General features: G+C 39.6%; 1 protein-coding gene across 7 annotated transcripts in view; it reads left to right on the top strand.

The window, feature by feature from the left end:
* Window positions 1–21078, top strand: part of LOC112980282 (calpastatin) — a 62088-nt gene that overhangs the window by 9961 nt on the left and 31049 nt on the right. For 6 of the 7 annotated variants that reach the window (XM_064499675.1, XM_064499678.1, XM_064499674.1 and 3 more), the window contains exons 3-4: window positions 4031–4102; window positions 20624–20683. In XM_064499675.1, the coding sequence (XP_064355745.1) occupies window positions 4031–4102; window positions 20624–20683 (132 nt within the window). Of the gene's footprint in view, window positions 1–4030; window positions 4103–7851; window positions 8038–20623; window positions 20684–21078 lie in introns of those variants that run through there. The other variant, XM_064499680.1, reaches the window with a different exon arrangement.

Here is a 21078-nt window from a genome sequence, read left to right as displayed (position 1 = left end):
TGGCTACTGTTGAGACAAGGAAACAGGACAGGTAAACCTTTGGCCTGACCCAGTAAGGCATTTCTTGTGTGATAATACAAAGTTGCAGCTTGCTGCCTGTTACCATTTGCCACTTTGCACATAAATAATAAGTGGGAGCTTCCTGAAGAGTCTCGTGTTTGGACCGCTGGTGGTGCGGTGAGCCAGGCGCTCCCTCTGCCTCGCCCCATTAAATTCATCGGTCTGCTGGCATCCGCCAGGCTTCTTCGTGGTGCCCTCGCCCTCTTGAACTTGCCCTGGCTGTTGGCAGAGGGTGGCAGGGTATGGGGCTCTGGTGGCATCCAAGTGAGAGGGGCCAGACAGGTCCCACGTGAAGCCTTCCACTTGTCTATGGAAGTCGAGCAGTGTTGCAGGAGTGGAGGGTAACACGTGGTCCCGCTGTTCTGTTGTTGAATGCTGTGGTCAGTATTGCCCCTTGAGAGGGCTGCTTTTGGGGGAGAAAGGGTGGCAAAAAAAGAGGAACTCTTTCTTATGGGAGTCTGGGCTCAACTGATTAAAGTACAAGTCCTAATCCTGCCCTAATCTTCCATGAAGCATACTGAAGTGCTAGGTGGTCGTGATTAACTTTGTGGATTTCAGAGTAAGGATATTTTGGTTTTTAGATACAGTCTTGAGCTTTCATTTTAATAATATTTTGGAATAAGACATGATAACTTTGAAGTGTGTGCATTAACCATAACACTTGTAGGAGAAACAGAGGTGATAGGGTAGAATTCAGCTGGCTGTTATTCAGATTAGTTACTTACAGAAATACAAAGTTCCAGTGTACTTAAAAATACATAGATGTGACATTGTCCATTGCAGGTTGAAGTGTACTTTACTACACAATACATGTATAAATCATAGTTTTGATGCAAACCAAACACTTCCATTGGACGTGACTGTATGGTTAACATATGCATATAGATAGCTCTGAGATGCCCCTACTACGTTTTGAATTGACTCAGATGATTGGATTTAAGCCTGCTTTCGTTATTAACTGCACATAATTTTGAAAGCTCTATTTTCTTTTTATTAGCATAGTGAACTGTCAAGCAGAGCTTATGCATCAGTCTAAAAATGTAGTCTGTGCAACAGCAGAATGTCTTAATGTAAAAATGCTGTACTAAGAGAAAAACAAGGTCATATATCCTAGGAATTTGAAGCCCTGGCTTAGAATGGGACCACATATGATATGAAACAAGGCCATCCCCATCAAACCCTGCCATTTACAGTCATGCTCTCAAGCAGTGAAACTGAAATGTGTGCTGCTTGTTTAGCTTATTATTCTTTATAGCAGGAAATACATTCTTTCTTTTGGAAGGGTGATAGGGATAATTGGCATTGAAATGTTTAGAATTGATTCTTTGCTCTAACAGTTAACTTCTAGATTTCTGTGATTTTTTTTTTTTAATCCTGACAGCTGTAGTTCAGGATTCCCTATCCTAAACAAACATTAGGTTTACTTGGAGTCCACGAAAACACTGCTGAGTAAAGACAGTATGGCTGGTAAAAATTTGTTAGGATGCCTGTTCTTGGCTCCAATTAAGGAGATTCTTCAGTAACTGTTTGATTACAGCATTTGTGAGTTTTTTTCCTGTTTATTATTTGGTGACAAATTCTTTATTTTAAACTGCATTGCTGCTTTTTTGGTTTTTAGTTCTTCTTACAACCCCAAATACAGTGCTTTCCAGGTTTCAGGGTGCAGCTTTGCTTGAGCAGTATACTAATCTACTGAAAGTAATTTTGGGTTAAGTAGTGGGAGAAACACAGGCTGTTAATAGGATGCTGCAATATTACGGGTATCATTCTAGAAGTTCAGAATTTAATTCTCCCCTCTTTTAAAAGAAGTCAGTAAATGAAAAACATCAATATGTCCGTAAAAATGTTCTATTTATGCACAGTTACAGATGTATTCATATTTTTCATTTAATCAAAAAAGTCACACTGTAGATAAGATCTCTATATTCCTTGAACAGTTCATGAGAGAGAAAGACCTCTCTGCAGGGTGCTTTGGCCTACCGTGTGCAGTGTAGAGGAAACCTAGATGTCCACCTAGTTTGCTGAAACGAGGTGAGGTGGAGCCCTGCGTGTCTGACGGAGGAGGGAGGTGGTGAGCTGTCTGCTGCTGAAGCCCGGGGGACATCTAGTGGCCAGAGGGAAATAAGGTATTGCGAGATAGATCTGCAAACAGAAGAGTGAAGTGTTTTTAATGAGTAAAGTGCTTCTTTGTCTGTTTTCCTCTTCCGTTTTGATTTTTCTTTGGCCAGTGTGCAGTAAATAGTTAAAAAATAACATTACTTTGGTGAATTTTTAGTATTCGTTGTGAGTTGTTACGATGTAAGACTCTTCATGACACAGGAAGAAATGGAGTCTGTTTGTAAACTTAGCTTGTAAACCAAAGGTTGTCATTTCAGCTGGCTGCGGGACAGACATGGAGAGCCGTAGTGGTAATATACTGAAGTCATACTCACAATATTGGTTGTTCTCAAGACAGCTGTTCTTTTTGAGGATTTTTTCTTTTGGGAATGGAAAGGCTTATAAATAAACAGCACTTAAATCTTGTGTTCTTCCAACAACTTAATAGCTTATTTAAAAGTTGAATGGGAGGGTTTGTGGATAATACTTGGTAATAATCAGAGATAAAATCCAAGATGCTCAGCATCTCAGTGCTGTCTCTTCAAAGCTGTAATACATTATGCTTCCTTCTCCTGCCTGGAGGAACACTGTCTCACAGGGCTGGAAGACCACTGTTTCTTAAGGGAATGGAAGAGGTGAATTATAGTGGGGAAGAGGGAAACCACCATTGCACTTAGGCTTTGCAGTATTATACAGTGTCTTATTTGGATGTCACTGTTCTCAGTGTGATCAAACTTAAGTGTGAAATCTTTGAGGTAAATGTCATACTTTATGTGTCAGAATCTGTGATGCTGGGTCACGTTTCTGTGATGTTAATGTTATGTACATGGGAACAGAATATGGTGCCCTGCGCCAGGCTCTGACCAGAGTCTGACTGTGCAGAGGAGTTCTGCTTTAATCTTGAATGTGCAGCTTGCTTTATGTAAGAGAGATTCCCTCCTGTTTTTAAAGCTACATCAGAAGGAGAACATGAGGTGGCAATTACCTTAATGAAAGACAGCCCTGAGACTGCAGGTCTTCTGCAGTCTCTTCTTGCTTGAAAATTGGTGCTTCTGAGTCTGAATACTAGTTTGCTTATTGGGTCTCTGAATTACCGTTCTGCAGACTTCCTTCCCTGCTTGCAGAGAACCATGGAAGTGTTCATTCGTAATCTTCCACTTACCAGAGAAAATGAATAGGTCTCATCCATGTGCTGCCTCCAAAATCTGATGCTTTTTGCTCTGTTTATTACTAATAGCTGATTTTTGTAGTCTTCGTTAGATCTGATTTCAACAGTCACTGAGTTGTTCCAGTGATACTTAGTGATACTTGCTACTAATGGAATTGCATTGGTACAGAACTGGAGGTTCAAAGGAAATGTAATGTTTTTGTTTCAGCTACAAGTGTATTTATTAAACGAGCAAAGCCATCATTTTGGCCTGAGTTTTGTATATTTACTTCTCTGCCTGATCTGTAATGTTGCCTTCTGCATTATCATTTAAGTTATTTCTGTGCAGCAATAGCTTACCCATCATATTTTCATTGATACTTTTTATTAAATTCTGACTCCTGTCAGTACTTGTATGTGATTATTGTTGGTTTAACTGTTAATTAAAATGAGTGTGTCTGCTACATGAAATAGCATAGATTTTTATATACTCCTTCAAAGAGTACAAAAGAATTCAGCCCATTCTGGCCTTGGCAAAGCTATCTGAAATATGTATGTGTGAATTAAAGTTATATAGGAGAATTTATTTTTGGATTACTCGATCTTCCATAACATGTTCTAATGGACTATTAAAAGAATTATTTTTTTAATACGGAATTTTACATGACTTTTCTTTTTCTTCATAAACATTTCTGACATTTGTTCTGTGTTTCTTTTATTCTGCAGAAGATATCAGCAAGTGCTAGTGCCAGGCAGCCCTCCAAAACACAGACAAGTGGAGCACCTTCTACCATTAAGGTAATGCACAATTAAGAAAACAGTCTCTCTTAAAGAAGCAAAGAACATATGATGTGACTTCAGCCCCTGCAATGGTCTAGAAAGCAGCTGGTGTCTACCAGCATTCAGCACCACTAGGAGTGTTCTTCATGTGTTGCTAGAAACTGTAGTGAACTGGAATGAAAGAGGCATTCAAATAGGCAGTAGTGCCTTTGGAGGGTAATAGGCTTTTGATAACACTTCCCTTTCTTGTGTCCTTTGGTAATCGCCTAATTACTTAAAGAAAATTCCAGTCTCGTAAATAGCGGTGGCAAACTTAATTTGACTTATGGGGCTGTGGTTCTTTTTTCACCCTTGGGTATTCATATGTTTGGATCCTGTTTATTCAGGAGGACCTGATGAGATCAAAACAGTGATAACTTTCTTTGTCTGCTTTCTTAGCTCTTGGCTTGGTTCAGTCCTTCAGGATGTTAGTGTAAAAGACACTGTGTAAAAAAACGTGACTCTCATATTGTCGTGCAGTTGATGCTCTATGAAGAGAAGGAAGGATTACAGCTTTTAAGCAGGCTTAGGTCTTGTAAGGCATTGAACTAAGGAGCTGAAAATACATTTTCTTATGGCAGCTACACATAAACTGATGGCTGTAGTTGGTAATCACTGTTTTGTGTATTTTCTGTACTTGGAGATATCCCAGCATTTCAAGCACTTAAACTGCTTTCCCTGAGAAACTTCTGCACAGCATTAGATCTTATCAGCTGGAAGTGTTTCTGCTTTCGAATGGTATTTTTCACGCTCTTAATCAATTCTTTTGTAAAATAATACTCTTAAAGACACTTTTATACTACCTAGATAATTATTTTCCTTTCCACTCAGTGAAAAAGGGTGCAAAGAACTAACTCTGTCCCTTTCTTTCAGTGTTTTTGTCCATCACTAAACACATCCGAAATTTTTTGTTGCTTTTCTTTCCGTTCCCTTCAGTTTGCCAGTGCCTTTCTGATTTTAGTTAAGCTGGAAGCAGTAGTCCATGTGTAGTTCCTATAGATAGCTATACAGAGAAGGACTCTCAAGTATGTTTCTTCAAATTAGTCTCCTGCTGCATGATTCAATGCAAGCTCACATATAATTTACTAACTATTATATATGTCTTTAAGAATTTTTTTCCTATATGTTTTTTATTTGTTTTATAAGCATATGTTTCACATTAAATGCCCAAGAAACATTTTTTAGTGATGTTATTAAGGATAAGAATTGGAGGGTAGTATAATGGGAAAAAGCATAAAGTAATGTAATCACCAGGAATTGCTTTATATTAGGTTATGAAAGCCTAGACTACATATTTTCTCCAATATTTGATGCTTCTGCAGTTTCTGTGACACTCCAAACTAATTAACAGAGAAGATTATGTATTACAAATGTATTTACCTTATGCTGTCTAATATTGACTCTTAATCAATAGATATTTTAAATTTAAAATTTATCCTTCCTGCTTGGCCATGACTTCCTTTCTTCAATTAGGCCAAACTTTCTTTTAATTATTTCTTTTAATTTTAACAGTCTCCTGTGATGCTATAGCATTATTTAAAATAGAGTGAAATTCATAGATTTATTGCCCTGGTTTTGCCGTGTGTGTGTGAATGTGTGTACATACACACACATCCCCTTTCAGTCACTCCTACTTTTTTTTTTTTTTAAGCCATTTGGCTAGCCGCACTTTTTTCTGCCCTTTTTCTCCCGTTGATATTTCCAAAAGATAGCAATTCAAAATAAAAATTTTAGAGGGATTTGAAAGGAAATATTTCTGTAAAAGGCAAGACGGCCTTTTTTCTTTTGTAGCAAAAATAAATCAAATGTTTCAATATAATCAAAAACATTGCAGCAATTTTTAGATGACGTTGGGACTGTTTCTTCTTTTTTTTCCCCCACTATAACTTTCCTGTGTTCTCAGTGTGAAATGCCTTTGGTCTCCTTATGTAGTTCATTGGTCAGTCTGCTCTCTTGTTGTGCATTAGACAATAAAACAAGAAGAAAGGGAAGACTAATTACTAAATGTCTTTGTACAAAGTTACTAATATTTCTGTAACAGACTGCAAAGTCTGTCACAAGTTTAAATATCAAGATTCTGATTAAAAGTGGTTCCTACTGACAGTATAGTTGCTGGGATTTTTTCTTTGCTACATTCCCTACTTAATTGTCACAAAATTTTTATTTTTGTGATCTTTGTACAGACATGTTATTGTGAAAGATGGCATTTCTGAATAGAAGACATCTGAAATCATGGAGTTGATTTGGAGTGTCAGCAGAAATGCATAATTTTATTGCTGCCTTTGGTCAGTAAAACTGTTAACAAGGTTGGAATGTTTGTCTCTCAGTTTTGCAGTATTCTGAAAAAGACGTAAGGGGGCCGTCTGAGAACCTCCGTTTCGGGTTCTCTGTAGACTGACTGAACGTCACGGCACAAAGATCCTCAATTTAGGTGCTTTGTGGCAAGACTGTGGCAAACCACGGGGCTGTTTCCTGTGAGTTGCCCTCACAGTTGTTGCCAGCAGGGAACCTCATACTTGGAAAATAATGAAATTGTGTCAGCTACATGGAGCCTCTGAGAGCTGCGGAGGCTCGTGGTGGTTTTGTTGGTGGCAGAGGCGTGTGGACCAGACGCTAGAAACTGGGAGCGGTAGGAGCGCAGGAGCTGCCTTCTGCGTGGGACAGCTGCCATCGTGTAAGGCTGCGGGATGTAGCTTCAGTCACCAGAGACAATCTTCACTTTTGAAAAGCAGGGCTGTAAAACAAGCCTCTGGTCAGGAGACTGTTGGAATAGCCGAAAATTGTAATGGTATTAAAGTAGTGTAGTCATTTAACAAAAACCTCTGTACTTCACTAAGAAAGACAGGGTGTTTTCCTCATCAGTCTGTGTCCTATCTTTGGGTGTTCTCCATTCCTACTTCCTTTCTCTGATTGAGCTTTTTTTTCTTTTTCCCCCTTGACATAGAGGGGATGGAGACTAATATGAAAAAAAATGATCAAAGTGTTTAATAGGGGGCATTTTTTTCCTTTAAAAAAAAACCTCACAGATGACAGGTAATTTGGTTGTTAAAAAAAAATAAAATTAAAGAGTGGGTCACTACTGGTATTTCAAGAAGCTTCCAACTGCAGCTTTTAACTTCTAAGTTAATACAAAGTATTTGGATTTGTTATGCTTAAAAATAGCAGTCCTAATCAGTCAAATTCCAGCAGCCTTAACTGGTCCAGCTATCTCAGTTCCTTTTGATTACTAACATTTGGTTGCTTTAGGCATCTGGACAGTCAGTTATAATTTAGGGGTTTGTCCATAAAATTCTAATAAAAATATTAATCTTCTTTATGGGAAGCTAACAGGTTTCTTCCCTCAGTATCAGTACTGCTAACTCAAGAGGTGGAAGATGGATACTGCTCTTTGAGAGCTAAAAGTAACTACTTCCTTGGGTTGTGCCGTTGTGATAGGTGTTTCGTCCATGATTTTTGCTATGTGTCTTCACGCCGTCAGCTTGGTAACAGCAGTGCTGAACGGGGGGATTTGCCGAAGCCACATTCAGAAGTTACACGAGAAGCTAGAGACGAGTTTTGTTCCTTTTCGCTTAAGGTAGGACCTCAAATACGAAGAAGCGTGCAGCGTAGAGGGCAGCAGGTCCCACGTCTGCCTCCGGACCGGCAGCATTAGCTGAGCCCTCCCGGCCAGCCCTGCTCGCCTGGGCTGCCCTCCCCGAGGCGCGGCGGCTGGCAGCGGGCCGCGGCGGAAGTGGGACGGCCGTGCCTCCGGCTGGAGCCGCGCGCCGCTCGCTGCTCCGCACCGCTGTGTCATCGCGCAAGAAGGGGTTGGCCACCGCTTCGTGCAAACCGAAACCGTGGGCTGTTCGGACACCGACATGAAAAACAGCCTATCATAACAGTCTTGCTGGAAGCCTAAAATTCAGGTGTACCGAGTAAGTTAGCTATTCTTACGGCTTTTCTTTCATATGGCCTCTGCTTTAGGCTAATTTATGTTCTCGTTTGAATTCCCCCCCTTCTCCCGGGAATTCTGTGGGCTGAAATAACACTGGCTGCTGACTTGCAAGGCTTCTGATGCGATCCTTTTATCTGGAGGCTCAAAGCACTCCAACTAGCTACATGCAGTGAATTGCTTTTAAAATTATTTTAACATGTTGGGAGCAGTCTTTTCAGATACTGACTGTGCAAGTATTTATCACGTCCGGTATATATGCATTTCCAAATAAGTTTTGTAGGTTACACAACCAGTGTTTATGAGATGTAAGCAGAGTTTTGAAGGGGAAACAGGCAAGGGGGAAGAGCAGAATATTTAAGTAGTGTCCTAGTTGTTCTGGATTTACATTTGGTTTTCTTTGTGCATTTCTAGAAGCCTAAGCTGTCCTTGCCTCAAAAAGCCATATCATTTTTTGACATATGAATGCAGAGCTTGGTATGCCTGTGGCACACAGAATATTGCATAGTCTGATGTGATCATCTGTAAAAACCGACTTCTCATTAGAAGCATGTTTAGGTACTGATACCCATTTTAATATTTTATTTGATACCTAAAAGATGCAGAGGTATCAGATGCATGCAATCACATGGAACAAAATCATACATTTCATACTTTTCATTAAATTGTCTTATTTTTGTTTCTGTAGTACTAGAAATTAGATAGCTAGGTAGCACGAGATATTAGATAGCTAGGTGTTGCTTAGGTTATGCCAGTATTTGATTATGGTTACTGTAAAATAAAACCACTGCTCGATAATCACAGGTGTTTTCAATTTGAGCCAAAAACAAACTGAGAAGACAAGATCTTGTTCCATGAGAGATGTGACAGTATCTATATCATCCCTGCTTCTCCTTTTTTGCTTTGGTGAAAGTGATAAGTGTAGATTAAATAACACAATAGTTCGTGAACTTCGCAGAGATCTCTGCTGGGTTCGTGATCTGTGATCTTTTTTGGTGCCTAATTTTCCCACTGTTGTGTTTGTTCAGTATCTTTTAACTGACATAAAGCATATGAATAATTATTTCTTCTCCATAAGAGATTTTCTTTTCTAGACTGAAATATTTATTACTGTCAGCCTCTTGTGTAGAATGATGCTTTTTCCTTTTTTTAAAAAAGAAGCAATTGATTATGCATGATATGTAGAGCTAGGAGAAAACTCCAGTCCTGGATGTAGAGTTTCAGTGACTTGTCTTGCCTATGAGTCTCCAGGCCTGTTTTTCTCACAGTGCTAGTTCTGTAACTATGAACATTAAATGGACACTCCCAGTTTGAAATCTACGTAAAGCTGCGTTGTGTCAAAGGTAGTTGTTCTGGGAGGACTGGGGATGGGGTGGAGGAGAGACTGAGAAACAAACCTCTGTCCTCATGAAGTAAAGGACCCACCTTTCTTTCCCAGTGAGTTAGTGCTCACTGAGTTGATCCTGATCATTCCTGCTCTTGTTGCTTTCCTGCGCTGGAAAATAAATAGACTCACAAAGGCCTGGGACTTCTTGCAGACTTTCTACTGCAAAAGGCAAAAACAAGTATGAAGGCAGAGAGGTCCATGGTCTTGTGAATTCCTCCTGAGCTCTGTAAGGCTCGGAAACCGCACTGCTTCTGGAAGAAACAGCCTGTGTGCCTGCCTGCCTGCGTGCCTTGCTTAGTAGAAGCATGCCTAAACTTAACGATAAACCAGAAATTTTTGGTCTTCAGGAAGAGACCCCTGTGAGGCATGACAAGGCCTCCTGAAGATGGCGGTTTTATATGTTTTGAATTGAACCACAGCATGCTTATTCCTCCAGAGCATGCTGAGGGCTCTGCTGAAGCAAGCTTGGGAGTTCTGAGTTAAGAGCTGGTGCAGAAATGTGAAATGCCTCAATCTAGCTGTTTTTAAGTGGCAATAGTAAAACAATGTTGGTTTTTTTTTTCTAAAATGATTTGGGCATGTTTTAAAAAGAAAAAAACACTACATGAAGGTTATGTAGTGGAGATGATCTTTCAAACACAAAATTTTATTAAGATGATTTCATATGGGGATTTCTGTTTGTCCTCCTTTCTTATTTTCCACTCAATTTGTTAACAAATGCCATTGTGTGACAGTGTGTGTATCAGTTCATATTGCTTTACTAATAATTCCCTTTTGCTTCTACACACAAAAATTCTCTGATTCAGAGTATCTTTCACTAGTTCTTGTGACCACTGGCTGGCCATTATGAATATTGCCTGATTAAATTATTGTAGTAAAAAATAATGAAGCTCATTAACCTCAGAAATCTTTGGTTTATGATAAAGTCCTCTTTTACATGACACTTTTGTCTTTTTGAACTTCTCTTTAAAGAATGCTGGTTCCTTTTGTGATTTACCATTTATATTCCAGTTTTCCTGGAGCAGAGCTTTCCGTGCTCTTCCTCAGTAACACTTCAGACCAAGTGACACAAATCCTAGCTGAACTCAGCAGCTCTATGTGGCATGTGGCTGGCACCTAATAGCTTGTTTTCCTGCTGTTTCTTTATCAGCCTGCAGTTTGCCGCTGCAGATAGCGTTGGAACATTCTGGTGTTTGAAACAAAACACAGAAATGAAAACCATTAACTGCAATTGTTACAGCTAGAGATTAACTATTTCTGTGGACATTTCTGTACAGTAAAATGTAGAGCTGAGAAGAGGATTTTTGAGCTACCTATGGAAAGGAGAGCTCTGCTGCAGTGACCAGACGTATGTTACTGTAATGCTCCATTGTGCAGAGTGGAAACCTGAGAAGAGCAGTGATAATATTGACATGCTGCTTCAAGTATTTGAATGTGACTGCATGGAAATAAAATCCCAGTATATGCCAGCGTGTAGAAATTCTTGCGATAAAACAGGAATTTTCCAAAAAGACATAATCAAAGAGCATATTTTAAGAAGAAATAAGAATGGGGAATTTGAAACAAATTATTCATGTGAAAACTTTTTTCATGCCACTTCCATACCCCAGTGAGGGAGTTTACCTGATGCTCAAAAACTGTGGCTTATCTGAGTAATCCTTTAAGCCTAGCTAAGGGAGCTGATGGTAGGTAACCCATACTGTGATCAGATGGGACTGCTGAGATCACTCTTCATGAAATTTGCAAGGAAAAAGGACATTTTTGACAGTGGAAAATAAGTTTGAAAATAAGATGCTTTTACTTGACTGAAGCTATGAGTTTAAAAACTTCCAGTGAAATGAAGTCTGAATTTGATGATGGAGAGGTATAGTCCAAAAGTATATCCAAAAGTAGAGCTTTGTTGCAATCTTCGCTTTTAACTACATGTAACAGAAACAAAACATATAGCCTACTAAAGATACTACTAAAGATACATGTCTGTTGGCATGCATCAGGAATCTGAAGGCAGCATATGAACTCTAATATCCTTCCTATGTTAGGAACATGCTGACTTTCTTTCCAGATCACTTGTAGTAATCACAAAACCACCTTAAATAGAAGTCGCCTTGTATAGGAAAGGTTATAAAGCAGAAGTCATGAAAAATACTTAAGTGTAAATAATTTCTTTTGCTCACAGATCAAACTGAACAGTCTATCTGTGTGCATGTTAAGGCTTGCCGTGCTAAGATAGTGTGCATGTTCTGTGACTGACTAGCAAACTCCATTCCTCTACTTCTCCCAAAACAAATGAAAGAAAACTTTAGAGACAGTAGGAAATGAGCAGACAGAACTTCTTCCCATCCTCTGTGGGACAGTTGTAAGTTTTTCTGCGTGTCAGTAACTTCCAGGATGTAAGTAATCATAAACTGAGGTGTAGAAAGTGCGAGAAGAAAAGAGGCAAATGGCACAAAATTGAGTTGAATCAATTGCTGCTCACCCGCTGTGGAGTGTTCTTTATGTAAGCATAAAGCTGTTTCAGAATCTAAACAGTGACGTTAAGATAAGAAAACCGTTCTGGTTTTAAACTTTAGACTTGACATAGTTGCTGAAATCCAGAGATTTTTGAAATGGACATCTAACCTAAAGGTGGTTTGGTTGATATTAGCTTCTAGGTAGATGAAGCCTCTGTTACTCACTGTGGTAAGTTTGAGATTGATCTTAATCACACCTGGTGCTTGATAACACATGATACAGCATGAGCAAATTCAAACGCGAGTAGGTTATCTTAAAAAACACTATTTAAATGGAACCATCACTTTAAGTTTGAACAGTATTGTGTATCAGCTTTAATTCACAGTACAGGATTTAGGGGTTAAGTATTGCCAAGTTTCTTTTGTCTGCTAAAACAGCATAAATGTTATTTTAGTAATCAAAATAGAAGAAAGCAAGAGGTATGAACCCATGTTATGAAGCTTCTCTGGCTTGATGTTATCTTTAATAAATTTAGAAACACTTAATACTGTAAAAAAAGTGCTTTATGAACAAATCAGCTCTTACATTTCTTGGTTCAGACCAGTTATATGTTTTTCTTTCATGAGGAAATGTATTTGTTCATTTTCTACATGCTCTTTTAGCATCTCTAAATGATGGTTGATCTTACCCTCTCATTCAACAGAAAATTGCAGAAGAATGAAATGAAATTTCAAGGTTAGTCTTTTTCACAAGAGTAGCCTGGATCATCCTTTAAATTGAGGTTTGCTGAGAGGCTTGGTTTGATGTTACCAGTGCTGGTCTTTGCCTCTGCTGTTTATTACATTTGACTTTCAGGTTCAGAAAAAAGGCAACAACATAAACCTACTGTTTGTTTTTAATACTGGTGTCATTCAGGGGGACAGCTTCAATGGAGTTTGAAGGTGTCAGGTGGAGTATGTGCTTGTAGAGCTCTCCTCAGAGCCCACTTAAGACTGGAATGTGCTGACGAGGCTTTCCTGATGTTCAGCTTCCTGCACGAGTCTCCACCCGCATTTTTGTTGCATACCAGTCCAACCCTGGACAGGCAGCGCGTTCGCTCTCTGGACCTGTAGCAAGAGTCTCCATGCACCCTCAGTTCGACACCTAGTGAAGTTACTTGTTGGGGTTTGTTTACTCCTCTGCAGAGCATTATATAAATGTCTTATATATATGTAACGCTATGCAGAGTATTAATATGTTAATGCATTCTAGTTGTACTTCAGTTTATTCTTCACATTTGCTCTGAACTGTGAGCCTGCATTTCAAAAGAGCAAATGTATTTTTGATTTTCTTAGGTTGTAAGGGGGACTCTTATTTTGGAAATTATTTTTCTTATCTTTGTCAAGTTGTGGAATGTTATACAATTATACAATACTGTTCAAACTATCCATGGATAAGAGTTTCTACAGATTTTTAGACTGTATTCGCACCCACTGAATTTCTGAATTTCAAAAGCAGAGGAAGCATCTCTGGAGAGTTTTTTTTTAATATATGAATATTTAAAACTAAATGTGTTTTGAAAAATTCAGCCACAAAAGCATGAATTCAACAAGCTGCCTATTTAAATAAATCTTAACTTTTGAATACTAAAATCTTGGAGGTGTGGTTTTGTTGTTGGTGGGTTTCGTTTGTTTTAATGGCATTGAGCACAAAGGCGGGGGACTTTGAGTCAGGGCTTGAATGAGCTTGGTGGTATCAAAGTAACAAAATCTAGTGTAGGATTTTATACTGAATTAGAATTTAGCTATCAAAAAACTAACTGTCCATTAAGGTTTTTTTCAGTGTGTGGTTTTTTTTTTGCTTTTACCTTTTTTTTTCTTTTTCTTTTTTTTTTTTTATCTATCTACTCAGCAATTGGCATGGGCAGTAGGCTTTGTTTATAACATGCAATGTTTGTGTGAATTCAAACAATGATAATAGCCTTTGAAAATAAAATAGGCGCACCCGTAGTCACACGTGATAGTTATGCATTAGAACTTGCATTGTAAATTGTTTAGAAAAGGAATCATGCTGGTTACTTCCACACAGAAATTCCTCACAAAAAGACAATATAGTGGTATACGTTAAAGGAATGTTTTAGGTAAACATACCAGTGACTGCAGGTACGAAGTGGATTCTTATGTCTCGCTACTCCATATTTTAAGTTTTTAATATAAACCTCTGTAAAATTAGCTGACAGCCTGAGAGCTCCAAAAGAGATACTGTTCTCTCAGTTGATCAATTTTCTTTCTGCTATTAAAAAGTCACTGGTTTTCCTCATGACCTAATAGCTGACCATTCATGTATAAGAACAAGTAGTTTCAGTGGTACATTTGTCCGGTCTCTATATACTTTAGTTTGCCACTGTGTGTACGTATGCACACGCCTGCAAGCACGCACACACAGATTTTTGGCTCAAATTGTATCTTGAAACTCCACTTGCCATAATGGAAATGGATGGAATTTTGTTTATGTGACTCGTGATAATATTGACTTTTGGGGGGGCATCAGTTCATTTTGAAAATTGTATATTCCTCACAATGTTGTGAAATACATCAGTCCTCTGCTATTTTTGGCCCTCTTTCTATCTGTTAAAAGGCTTCTGTAGGACTCGGAGGTAATAGTTGCATAGCTGTTAAAATATACCATTGAACAAGTGAAAGATTTAACCCATAACAGCTGAAAAGGTATTTCATTTAAGTGAATTAACCCATTATTTTTTCACAACAGTACTCCCAAGAGCATTTGTTGCCCACATCTAACAGTCACGGTTAATGAAGGGTTAGTAACAGAACCATGTTAAGAAGCAACCATTTTTAATCACAAATAGCAGTAAACTTTGCCTTGACGTACACAGCCATAACTGAAGTAACCAAAGTCAGTTGGATGTATGCATGTAAACTGGAACAAAATTATGCTTTGGCATTTTATTGTGGAAGGTGGGTTTTTTTTTCCTTCCTTCCCTCATATACTCTGTAAGTTAGTAATACTGAAATAATAAGATTGTCTTAACGCTAAGCCTGAGAAGAAGTCACAACTTGTATGTCAAAGGTGTGCAGGCCCAAAAGCGTCATCAAGTGGCCACTGAGCCCGCTGTCCCAGAGCGAGCGTAGCTGGATCACCGAGCAGGCACTTGTCTAGCCTGTTTCAAAAGCTGCCAGTGCTGGAAATGCTGCAGTTTGCCCAGGTAGCCACTTCCACTGAGAGACCAGTCTTGTAGGGAGAAAAGTCTTTGAGGTCTGGCTTCAAATATTCCTTGCTACAAAGTAAGCCAGTTTCCTCTTGTTTCACCCTTTCCTTAGCTCGCTGAGCAGAGGGGACGGGACACCAGGTGCCATCCTCCTTTTCCTGTAGCTAGGCAAATCCAGTCTCTTATACCCTGCTTCTCTTCATAAATTGTCTTTTTCCGAAGCTCGCTTCAGATTTTTCTTTTCACATCTTTGCCGAAGTGTGATGGCCAAAACTGGATACAGCTGTATGTAGCACTTGTCCTAGAGAGGATCAAGCCAAAAAAATGCAACATTATTCCTATATTTTATGTTTATCACTCATGGTAACAAATCTTATCTTGGATACTTTTTGTTTGTTTGCTTGTTGGCAGTAATATCTCAACTTGTGGCCTTGTAACCTGCAGTATTTTTCTTAGTATTGAGGCCTGCCTAGCTTCCCTTTGTTTGTTTTGGGGGCATTTTTGTTGTTGTGTTTGATTTCTTCAACCTAAGTAGTAGGACTTTGCCCCCCCCAGTTTATCATTTTCAAGTTGGATCCTTTTCTCCAAAATGCTAGTAACATTTCTCGAAATGGTACTTGCTATTTGGTCCTGAAACATGTTGATGAAAATATCAAATGCACGCCAGCCTTTAGAGATCCCTTCAGGAGCTCCCCTGAAATGTTCTTCCGATTTGAGAGCACGCTGAATGCAAGTTTGTAAGCCAGTGTCACCTAGACCTTATTTCCCTGGTTTATTTATGAAAACGTCAGCTAAAGTGCTGTAAAGAAGTTGTTGCAGTAACATCAAGATGTTTCTTCTCAAGACATTTTCTTATCCAATAGACTTATTACCACATTTAAAAAATATTCAGTGTTAGATTGTCTTTACATGGTTTATTTTTGACAAATCTATTTACTCTTATTCTCTTGTCATCATCTAAGTGTTTATATATTGGTTATTTGTTAAATATTTTCAGTATCTCTTCAGTTTTTGAAGATAGCTGACTGGTAGGTTGTTACCTGGCTGCTCCTTTCTAAAGATAGGCAGTGACCTTTTGCAGTCTGAACTGTCTCCTCCTCGAATTTCTGAAAATTGTAGTTTTGGTTGATGCTTTGAGGGTAGCTTGCTGTGCTACGTTGGTGTAGTTTCACTGATTTTTCAGCTTTCAATAACTGAGAGCTCTCATGGCATTCTCAACCTGCTGTTTTTTTCCAAAAGGCTTTGGCTTCTCCCTGAATAGCCGAAATTATTTTCTTTTAAGGTTCATCTTAAGGTTACTTTCTTTCCGTTTTCTTCCCCTGTTGCGCTTTCCTCTTTGCTTCCCCATCTCTCAGGCACAAACAGATTAAATAACCACCTTTCTATTTTTGTTTTACTAACCCACGTTTTGCCTTTTGTCACATTTCTCTTTCAACAGTAGCATAAAGACTCTGAATTTGACAAGTAAGTTTCTAAGGGTGTTCCTCCTCTTCTGCTCAAATTAGATCCCATGTTTTTTCCGGGGACCTTCCTGAAGCGTCATCCTCTAGCTCCCGGTCAGCAGCGTGCTGAAGTCCCGCAGTCAGTTCCTGTATTTGTGTGCCGGTGCCTGGCCTGGCGCCTCTGCTGGAGGGGCCGATAAGCCCACGGGCTGCCACTTGGCAGCCTTCGGTGCTCGTTATCTGGCAACGTTGTTAGCAGAACAGCGCAAGTGTCAGGTAGCTTGAAGAGCCTCCAGCAGTCTGGTAGATACAGCGTGCCTCCAAAATGGGCAGGCACGTTGGCAGAGAGCTATTTCTGTCCCCTGTGGAAGGGGGACTCTGACTGCAACTGTTTGTTTTAGGAGTCGTGGAGGAGCGGCCTTCCGATCCTCTCGACAGGCATAGCTCCCCCTCATCTCCGTTGGTGGCCGTCTTATCTTCTCTTGGTCCCAGGATGAGGCAGCGGCTGTTTTGGTAGGGAAAGAATAATTTCTGCTCTGAGCTGGCCTCAGTTCTGCGGGAGAACCTGCCCTCTTTTGGTGCCCCTTCTGGGGTGTTTCTGCGGGTCTCGCTGTGAGCGTGTTCCCAGGTGTTTGCGGTGGCGTTTACCTCCTCGCACAGCCACTTGCAGAGCAATTCCCCAGCAGCCGCTCTTCACCCGGCCGGGAGCTCCTGGCTGTCCCCTCTCAGCTGCGTGGGGCCTGCGTGGAGCCCGCCGGCGTCAGCACCTCTTTCCGGGCAGCACCCACATGGGTGCAGGCGAGAGAAGCACAGGCCTCAGTGTGAGTGATGTTCACTTTTCCATCTGTTGCAGGTTCTGCCCTCTGGGGTATCTGCAACAGCACAAGAAAAACGTGGCTTTTTCTGCTAGAGCACTTAGGTGATTTTTCCTCTCTCTCACCCACAGCCTTGAGGGCAGATTGAACTCCCATCATTCCTGCTTTTTATTTGAAAATTTAACCTTTTTTTGACAGGGCTTGTTTGGCCCAAACAGCAGCAGGAGTTTACCATCCCTTCACAGGAACAGGGTGTGCCTCCCTGCGTTAAAGTCCCTCTCCAACTTCTTGGTGAGCCATGCGTCAGGCAGTAGTTATGCTAGTTACTAGGCAACACTTTAATATTTACCTCCAAGCCTGACATGCGTTCGTGTGTTGCATCAGGAGACAAGGCTTCATCTGTTCAGACTGCCAGACTACAGCAAGTAGAGTAGGCAGGGCTTTTTTTAGCAGCTGCATGTGGTTGGCTAACTCTCGCAACCCCCCGAAGGTGAAAACCAAAACAACCCACAGTAAAAGGAAGTCATCCAAAAGTGGCCTTACAAGAAAGTCAGATTGTTTTTATAGGCTGTGTGATAGTTACCAAACAAATATTTAGACTTCTGCAGCTTGTGTTGTCACCCGGTGAGGCGGAGTGCAAGAGGACTCCTTCCTCCTTGTAGGGCTCTCTCGTGGGGGAGTCTGCACAGCTGGAGACCCTGAATGCTGGGGAATTCAGGCAAAAAGTGCTCTGTAGTGAAACTAAGACGTACTCTGCCTCTGAGGGAGCCAGAAGATCAAGGTGGTGCTATGCCAACTTCTTTACATATGAAGAGCAGCTGCAGTAGGAAATGCCCTATGCCCTCCCAGTCCCTCCCTCCTGCTTCTCCTGCCCGAGTCCCCAGCAAAAGGTTTATATATTTTTCCTCTCTGTCAGCCCTAAGTGTTTACAGGGGAGGATGGCTTGACATTTCTTCATAGTAGGTGATTGGCAGCCATTTATTTGGCTGTTAGTATCCTCAAACTTTTTTTATTTCTTCGTGAGCATTTAAACTTCTCATGTGTCTCCTGACTACTACTATGTTGTAAGTATTTCAGCCGGGTAGCACAGAAAGAAGTAGAAGCTGGGTGTTTTTTCTTCTTTTTTTTTGAGCGAGAGAGAAATTTTAACTAGGCTACAGAGCTGTAAAGCTTCCTCTGAGACAGACCTGCTCGAATGAGATTGCCTTCGGAGGAGCAGCATTACAGCAACCATGATGGTAACATTGTCCTGGTCAGGTAGTGCTGTGGTAGAGGATCTTCGGAGGTTGTCGTGATGCTGTAGTCATGAAACGTTGCAAAGAATTTTTCAGCATGTTGTAAGAAAAAGGTTTGGTGGGAGGTTTCAAAGGGGAGGGAGGGAGAAGGGCTCAGATAAATTATAAATAATTCATACCATGCAAGATACAGTGATATATCTTTATTAAATGAATAGTGATTACGATGACTAATGTGAAGAGGTGTAGAACAGATACTTGTTAGTCATCTAGAAGAACTTCAGATTAATTTAACAGGAAATTAAGAAAAGGAAAGGAAAGTCTGTTACTGAGCAGAATAAGAAAAATATGACCTTTCTTGCCTGCAGATTACCTGGTAGCGATGGTTGAAGTATATAAAAAGGTTGTTAAAAGTATTTGTTCCCTGTCCTGATGTAGGAGGCTTTGTACATTCTTCTGTGATTTTCTTCTGCACCCCTCCAAAAGTTCTCATCTATTACAATCAATCTCTGTGTATATATGGAAGCAGAAATTATGCGCTTACAAAAGTATGGCAATCGTAGATTCTCTTCAATATACATTTAGCCATTAAACCTCTTGCAGAGACATGCAAAATATCAGAAAAGGCTTTGTGTGCCACTCTTGCATGTGATAATTAACCAGTTAGCATAGTTCCTCTATTGTTGTTAGTCATGTTAATGGAAGGGCTGCTGTTTGCAGTTACACTGGAAGTCCATTTAGCTACGTTCCGCATACACCCCCAGCACCCACACACAAGCGACACCGTGGATTCTTTCGATTTGTATATAGCCAGTTTCACTGTGTGAGGTTTTCTCACAGTGCAGGAGGTTGTGAAATTGTGGAAGAGCACAGAAAAAGTGTAACTACAAAACCATGAAAAATTGGCAGAAGGACCTAAAGACAGATGCACTAACTAAAAGTGCTGGCATTTCCGTCATTGGGTTTTGGGATTTTGGCAGAGTGAGAACTTACCATCATCATAGTGTACCTTTTAAATTCTAAGTTCTGTCTTATTCTTGAGAAATGTTTGTACTAGGAAAAGTTTTGAAAATGCTGTGTGGATCTATTTAAAAATGGCCAAGTATCTTAAAAGTTTTATTTCATGTTTAAAATGAAAAAATTTGCCTTGTGGAAGTAAGAAGTTACCCCTGGTATGGAATAATAATATTGCTTCTGAGTTCATTCAGATAATATGTATTTTAATAGAGCAAGTGGCATGAGTAAACATCCGAGGAAAAAAATCCAGAAAGAATTTGCACTATTCATTTGAACGTAAACTGTGAGCACGTTGCTGTGGTTGAGATGGCAAATACAGCTGTTGGGATGGCTAGGCAGACAAACGTTAAGTGGGAATAGAGAGGTAGTATTATATCTGTAGAAAGTATTGATGAGACAATCAGAACATTCATTTCTGGGATAACAAAGATGCGTTCGGAATAGAAGTGAAGCATCTAGAGAGTAAAATCACTGAAGCTAGGCAGAGACTATCATTTGCTGCTTCTGTGCAAGGGTTGCATGATATGCTGAAACACTTTTTGACTTGTGTTACAGAGTGATTAATTATTCCTTCTCATCTCAACATTTTTGAGTCTGCTAATTTAGTATTAAATATTTTGCATGACAAACTAGTAGATCCAAGAATCCAGTTTCTTTAAAAAGAAAGTTGAAATGTGCAAGAATGCTGCTTAAAAAGTATAGGTGTTTCCTCAGAAGAGCAGGATTTACGAATGTTTCAGTACTTGATACGAAATTTGCTTTCAGTTCATGTCAGAGAAGAGAATGCTTTAATGAGATATATGGGGATCATGCTGTAAAAAAAACCTACATAAATATACTTTAGAAATACAGGCAAGGCAGAAGATCTAAAATGATAACTCTTATTTTTCAGTAATAAATCATTCTTTATTTTTATTTGGCTATCTAATGAATTCAGGTTGCTTATGCTTGCTTAATATAAATTATATGTTACAAAAGTGAAATTTAACTTGACTTTTCCTTTTTCTTCCTCAGAAACAGTCCCCCTCTGCTGATGCATCAAAAACACGTATTATGGAGCCATCTGAAACAAAGGTATGATTTCCTAAGAAACTCATTTTTCAATTGAGCAGAAACATATAAAGCAAGGGAATTTCTTTTTTTAATACTGACTCACTTTGTTACTTTGCATATTTCTTGTCAGCAGCTTAATTTGTCCTTTGAAAAATACCAGAAAAAAAATGTTACCAAGAATACTTGGAGGATTTTATGAAAACAATACTGATTGTAATTTTAATTCAGTCACATTTTGACATATATATAGCCCTCCTCCCAGTGTAATTACAGGGTTATTTGCATGTTGATAATTTCATATATTTGAAGAATTCAGGGCAAGTTTCAGCTTTTAGTCTATGTACAATCTCATCTTCTTAGTCATACATCTGTGTCTGCCTGTCAGCTTCCTTTCCTTTGTCCTTTACACTTGTTTT

The sequence above is a fragment of the Dromaius novaehollandiae genome, chromosome W (genome assembly GCF_036370855.1).
Source record: "Dromaius novaehollandiae isolate bDroNov1 chromosome W, bDroNov1.hap1, whole genome shotgun sequence".
In the NCBI taxonomy this organism is placed as follows: domain Eukaryota; kingdom Metazoa; phylum Chordata; class Aves; order Casuariiformes; family Dromaiidae; genus Dromaius; species Dromaius novaehollandiae.
Note: the sequence above shows the minus strand (reverse complement) of the source record. Positions and strands in the feature narration are given on the sequence as shown.